The sequence below is a fragment of the Aptenodytes forsteri genome, unplaced genomic scaffold, assembly GCF_000699145.1.
Source record: "Aptenodytes forsteri isolate BGI_AS27 unplaced genomic scaffold, ASM69914v1 Scaffold426, whole genome shotgun sequence".
Taxonomy (NCBI): domain Eukaryota; kingdom Metazoa; phylum Chordata; class Aves; order Sphenisciformes; family Spheniscidae; genus Aptenodytes; species Aptenodytes forsteri.
In genome coordinates, this window is record NW_008794010.1 from 86,405 (window position 1) to 93,489 (window position 7,085).

Consider the following 7,085-nt stretch of genomic DNA (forward strand, 5'->3'; position numbering starts at 1 on the left):
TATAAATAATAAAATATTTTTGCCCTCGCAGAGGCTGGGGAGCACTTCAACTCAGCTGCCGGGGGGACAGTGGCAGAACTGGGGAGGGACCAGGCGCCCTCCCAAGAAGTGCCCGCGGGGCACTGGGTGTTTGGGGTTGTCGTCTGACTGGATGGTGATTACCAGGATCAGGATTTTCTTGGAAAATTTGTTTCACAGGTATTTCCTCCAGCCTGTTAGTTCCCCTATTTGCCCTTTCTGCTTGCACAGTTGCTCGTGGCACTCCGTATCTTTTTTTTATAGGTATAGCTGAGCATTTTGCTGGTGTTTTCTCTTACCTGCTCTTCCTCAGTATTTCTTTTTCCCAAGCCTTCCCTTCTTAAGCGGCATTCAAATTTCTTTTGTATTTTCTGTTGAAAGGACAGTGAAAACAGATGATTGTTTGTAGCTATGTGCACTGTTTGTACTTGTTGATAGTTACCATTTGCTGCATCCTCTCACCACCTTTATTGTGGCACCTATTTACTTCCTGCCCCCCCTTTTTGTTATTAATAAGCTCACATTGCCTTGGCATCCTTGAGAAATCTGAGAAGGCTCTATAGAAATGGGAGATTTCTTAAATCATCTTCTCCATCATTTTAGAGAGCAGCGCACATTACCCCTTCTTGACTGTGTCTGGATGAGGTTTAAGTTCTGGAGTTGCCAGCCCCTTCCTGGGAAGATCATGTTTACTATGTGATTTATACTCTCAATTTACTATGTGTTCTCCTTTGTCAAACTTTAGCCTTTTCCTCTCCCTTTTGGACTTTTTCTGCGCTGCCTAAACCCTCGTAATTCATTGCAGTTGCTGTCTTTTATCCTGTCACCCAGTTCATTGCCTCTGGCTGTGCTGCCTCCACGCAGGGTTTGCCCCAACAGACCAGATTCTGGGAACCGCTGTTTCTGGATTTATGTTTGTATCACACAAGTACTTAACGGGCTTCTGCCACTGTATTACCCAAATGTCTGACCCAAACCAGCAGACATCTTTGTGCAACATCCTTCCTATGGAAAGGTGAGTCACAGAGAAATTAAGTAATGTGGTCATACAGAAAGTTGGGGTTTCAAATTTTTTTAATTTCTGCCATTCTCTTGCTGGTCTGTCCGCATCAGACACTTTTTATCATTTCTACCAGATTTTCTGTATTGGGCTGTCTTTCAGTGTCAGTGATGTTTGGGATGTTGGTTCACTGACCAAAACTAAAAGGAAGCAATGCTGGTGAATTGTGAAATCCTTGAAGACATCTAACAAAAAACACCTAATGAAGTAGAAGGGCTGAATCTTCTTGGTCTGTCCTTCTGGGCTAATGCTGCACACTAGTCACCTATCAGCATTTTGCTTTAACCTTGAGGACTTCTGGCCAGGGTGACTATTTCTCTTACCACAAGATGCCACAACTAAGCAGTCACCGAGTAAAATTTCTCTGCCCTGGTCCGCTTTGATTAATAAAAGCGTTCTCCTTTCTACTTTCACAATTTGTAAACATTACCCAGATCATCCTTACCCAAATTAAATATAATTTAGATTCCAAGCACTAAGCAGTGAAGTTTCCTTAAGTTCATGAGACACCATTTCTTGTCATCCTGCTCTGTCAAATTATAGGTAAAACATAATTGTCTCTTACCTTAATTCATAGCTGCATTGAAAACCAATGTTTCCTTCAAGCTGAGCCTGTTTGGGTTTAAATGTTTATTTCCTCTTTTCTAGTGCTCATGCCTACCCTATGAAACATGTGAACTTTGGCAGGGCAGCTTCCTGGGCTGAGCTTCGGAGCTGTGCTGAGAAAGCATTAATGTGCTCTGCTCTGGTTGTACTGGCACCTTGTGAAATTGTGAAGCAGGATGCGGCCACTCAGAGGGGCAGAAGGGCTTGCACAGGAGACAGAAATGCCTGAGGAGCTTCATACTCAGCATGTAAAAGCTCTCACCCCCTTGGTTCCCCCTATCCTATGCAGAATGAGATATTTTTGACTCAGACACAACGGTACAGTGTATAGAAATACAAGTCTAGTATGATAGCAGTGGCCTTGAGCAGTGGGGACGCGGGATGCAGCACAGAGGAGTACAGGTACAGGATGGTAAAAGATGGGGCACAGGCTGGCACTGGGGACCCCCACAGCTATACACAACTCACCGATGGTCGGTTAAAAAAATGCAGACCTGGAGCTGGCAAAACTGGGTTTAGCGGTGACAGAAAAAAAATAGTATCTAACATACATAAGGGGCACCACACATAGTAAATGGGGTGTAACATGAGGTTGCAGACCAGTGAAGACAGAAGGAGGTATAGAAGCATGTTAGAAAACATATTAAAACGACCCAAAGCAGATCCTAGAGGGAGGCAGAAAAAAACATCAGCATGAACATTGCATTCGTCCCAGGGAAGGGCTGGAGATGCTGACAACTCGCTCTAACACCCCACCCCACCACCACCACCTGGGTGAAACCACCAGCCTTAGGACCCAGAGGAGCAGGGGAAGGGTGAGCATACAACCAGGAAAAGGGCTAGAAAATATGTGTGTGCAAAACAATTTTAAGTGCATTAGTATTCTTCCTTTTTCTGCGACCAGCAGATCTAGACTGATAATAATTGGAGCCTTGAGATTGCCACTACACTAACAATAAATTCTTGGCTTTACCTGTACATATGTTGTGCCTCCTCTTTGCCTGTAAACAAGATTTTGAGCGTAACACCTCTCTGCAGCCCAGGGCTTCCAGTGGACCGGAGGAGTCTGAGGGTTTAAAGCATTGGCATGTTCATTCATCAAGGAGCTGCCTTGGTCCCTGACCTGAGCATCATGTTCAGGGTTGCAGTACGGGGGCACCCACACCTGGGATGCCGTGTAGCACATTTCCAGGCACTGCTGGGGCACGCAAAGCAGTTCACCTGGGGCGAAACCAGGCAGGAGGCTGTGCAGTGGGGTGTGTTATTATGGGGATCCGAGACACTGCGTCCGCTTGAGGGCTGTACCAATGCCAAGGTCCTCCAGCACACACAGGAATACAGTCCTGGAAACACCTCCAGGTACTGTCCCTGCCTCAGATGCCAAGGGAGGTTAAAACGCCTTCTCCCCAAAGGCAGAGTTGTGCCGCCTCCGTACAGGGGTTTTTGGGGTGGAGAGCATCTTCCAGGTTGGGCTGTTGCTCGTTGATTGGTGTAGCGAGTTGCCAGGCAAATATTCTTGTATAAGTTTAGTTCTGGTATTTCTGCCAATTACATGTTTTTTCATGTCGTTATGCTTCATCTAGCAGAGGTTACATCCCCAACAGCTACATAGCAATATACCAAAGGTCAAACTGTGGGCCTCCAACATCAGCCGAATTATGCAAGTGATGTCAGCCACGTGGGCCAGGACAAGCGCCCATGGAAATAATCAGGGAACCGATACCTGGTTAGGTGTTAGCCAGGAACAGCGAAGGTACACTGCTGAAAATAAAGTTTAAAGGTTAGGGAATAGTAAAGGGCCAGAGCAGCAAATTTTCAAAACTCACCTTTTTCTCCTTTTTCTCTGACATGTGCCAGCAGCCCCATCCTGCCACTTCTTTAAAAATAGATGTAAAGTACTCTGCGCCTTTTTCAGGAAAACATCAAAAGGCTGATGGCCAGTTTCTCCCCACCCACTGAAAGTAGGAGCTGTGACTGCCAAAATTATGAACTTTCAACTTTCAGAAAGATAATTTCTGGTATATGGTACTAAGGAAACATTCTCACTGTGTGAGAACCATAAGATTCAGAAAGGTGAATAAGGCTTCCTCGATGCCAGTGACAGTCTGACGTTATCCCTGCAGCACTGCCCCGGCCGCGGGTCCTACAGAAGGTGCGCTGTGGTTCAGAGGACACCCAAATCTAAACCTGTCTCCCATGTCCTCACGGGGATGATGAAGGGCTGCATCCCCCGCCTCCTGCAGCCTTATAAAAAAAGGTATGGATAATCCAGCAGGAGCTTCCCCACTGGGGACCTGCACACGCCAAGCTGGTTTGCTGCTGACCTGTAAAACATGGGTTGCCAGAGCCCAGGCAGCCACGGCCACCCTCATGCTGGTGGGCACCCGCTCCTGGGTCACCAGTACTGAGCTCTGGTGTTGCTCTTAGCAGTCAAAAACCTTGCAAATAAGGGCCAGGACTGCCCGGGTAACAGCAGGAGAGACAGGCCCCAGCCACTGCTTGCCTCCAGGTAGAAAGGACCTCCTTACAGCTGGGTTTCCCTGAAGGCAGTTGTCAACCCCTTCCCTCCCTCGCTGCCCAGAATTCAACCGGAACCAAACACAGAGCAGGCTATTACCCTCATGAAGAAATGATGTTTGCTGAAAGGAGTACCCACACGGTTTTTAACTGGAGGACTTCAAATTAAGAGAAACCAAGTGAGGCTGACTCACAGATGTCCTCAACAGATCTCCCCGGGAGACAGAAAAGGCTTTCTGTTGTATTCTGCTGTTAGTGATAACCCTAGATAAGAGTGCTGCTCATTATCGTGGTGTGCACTTGTAGTGCAACATGAATAGGTATGAAATGAACACCACCTGAAAGACAATTGCAACATCAAGAAATATCTCTGCTCTCCACCTTCGACCTCTGTTCACCCTCTGGTATTCAGGGCACAGCTCAGGGATAAGAAAGTCTGAGGAAGCTGCTGAAAAGACCTTCATTCTGGTCCATACATGAGGAGGGAAAGCATCTTGTGTTTCTCCAATTCAAAAAGAAAGAGACATTGCATCCCTTGGAACTAGAGAGACTTTTCCTGGGAAGGGCTAGGTAGAGTTTGCTGCCTTCCTAACTGCGAGGCACAGGAGGGTTTCAGAGGAGGAAATCAAGAGTAAAGGATGTGCTGTGCAGGGATACAGTGGGTAAAGAGGGGGCAAACCCCCTTTTCTTTTTATTCCATCTCCTTCTGAGTTGCCTTCTGAATTTGAAAACTTATTTCCCTCAACATCTGGGGAGACCAGCAGTACTTCCAAAATAGCGGCATCTCCTCCTGCTCTGTGGCCAGGCTGCCAGGTCACCTTGGGGAGGCAGGCTTTCACACAGCAGCATTGGCAAGTTCAAGCTTTGTGGACTAAAGCACTTGGTAAAGAAATGTCTGGCATGCAGGATGAAAATGCTGTTCTCCCCAGCACACCCTGCTTTCACTGCCATGTGGGAAAGCCTAGTCGTGGTGGTTGTCTATAGAAAGAGGCTCTCTTGGCTCTCGAGAGCTTCATTGGAGTCCCCCTCTGCAGGGCCGATGGGCAACTGTAACTGCCTGAGGGTACCAGAGGGAACCCCAGGAACCTCCTCTCTCCCAGTGCTGTGACACCAGGGCTTCCCTCTGCGGACTTCAGAGAATTGCCAGAGCTGCCAAATTTTTTTTTTGTTTGATTTATTGCTTTGCTTAAGTGGAAAGCAGCTACAGCTGAGACCATGGCAGAGCTGGAACGAGTAAGCGGAGGCAGAACATGGTTTTGGAGATGTAGCAGAAATGGCGCTTGACGATTTAATTCCTTGCAGTCAGGGAGAAAAAGGGCTAGTGGGGAGAATAGCCGATGGAGATGCTACTTTCCAAATGTACAGGGGAAAAATGTCCATACAAACTTGCAAGCATCCATACGTTGACAATAAAAGAGCAGATACGGTCCTGTTTCGACTTTCTCTGCTATGCAGAGCACCTGCTGGGATGTTTTGGTCTTACAACTAAATTCTTTGACTGTAAACCGTGGCCGTTTGCATCATGTTTGGTTTTCACTTTGAAGGCACACCAAAAGCTTATCCAAATGATTGTTCCGAGAAGCAGACTTCAATCCTGGAAAGCTTACAAGCCTGAATGGTGCATCTGAAATGCTCCCAAAGGGTGCTGAGCTTGGGAGGCAGCCGTCCGTTCTCTTCCCCTGGGGCCGCCAGCTGTGGCTGAACGGTGATGGCACTGTGTTGCTGGGTGCAGCTACAAAGGGGCACTTGCGCTGCTTCCCCAAGCAAAGTAACAGCAGCACCCAGATGGCTCATGTCCCAAGAAAGAGCTCTTCCAGCCTGAAGCCCTGCAAGGTTCTTCTGCATTTGTTTCAAGCGGAGGGACAGGAGCAAAACCCAGGCAGCTGTGACCTTCACCGCACTGTCAGTAGTGTGCCGTGGAGCCGGGAGATGTATTGTTCAGGCTGTACCCTTCAGAAATCCTCGTTACGGCTGGGCGGTGAGTGGGGATGGAGCCCCTGGGTCCCACTGGAGCTCTTTGATGCATAGCTGCCCTCTTCGGCTCAGCAGCGCAACACGCACCATAGCCGTGACTGCACTGAACCCTGTTGGACATTTTTCCCCCCCCTTCTCTTAATTTCTCCCGCAAAACTCTCCTCTTGTCTTTTCTGTCAGCTGGGTGGAGGCACTTCCCTGCCGCAGCAGCGTCCCGTTCCTGCCGTGCTCTTCTGCAGCAGAGCTGCTGCCTGCCCAGAGCCCACCCAGCAGCTCTTGGTGCAGGTGCAGGCAGATGCTGATCACATACACACACAACCCTTTGCAGGAATCATTTCTGTGATGCGCTTCTGAAAGAAAACCCAGCAGAGGGAGCCTCATCCCTTCATGTCACTGGCCTGGAGAGATGCAAGGAGACAACCCATCTCTGGTGGCTTTCCAGCCACCAGTGGGAGATGCATTTATTCTTCATTAAAAAGGTGAAGAAGAGACAAAAACTACCCAGAGAGGTGGGGGGGGGAAGAGAGAGAGAGAGAGAGAGAAGCTATGTCTAGAGATGAAAATGTTTCAGCCTGAGGGCTGGTGAAGGGAAGATCCACAGAAAGCTGAAGGCTTGCACACTTCCTGCAAGCAAAAGGAGCGCGGCCCAAATGGGCATTAAACGTGAAGAGAAACATTTATCCCCACATTAGAAATAACACTGAAGGGATAAGGGCTTAGTGCTTAGGCTCACTTGTGCCTTGGTGACCACATCTGGGTTCCTGAGCCGTTCATTAGCCTCCCCTCGCTCCAGCTGCCACGCGGGGATGGTGCTCTCCTGACCTGGAGAGGTGACAGAGGCTCAGGCAGATCTCCTGGGGAGGTGTCCTCCTCCCCTGGGACGGCTGATGTGCACACGAGCCGCCCGGAT

General features: G+C 48.5%; 1 protein-coding gene across 1 annotated transcript in view; it reads right to left on the minus strand.

Annotated features, from left to right (window-relative positions):
• Nucleotides 1–369, minus strand: part of CX3CR1 (C-X3-C motif chemokine receptor 1) — a 10,552-nt gene extending 10,183 nt beyond the window's left edge. The window contains 1 exon segment of the mRNA XM_009290140.2: nt 318–369. Within this exon segment, the coding sequence (XP_009288415.2) occupies nt 318–369 (52 nt within the window).
• Between the last annotated feature and the right edge of the window lie 6,716 nt (nt 370–7,085).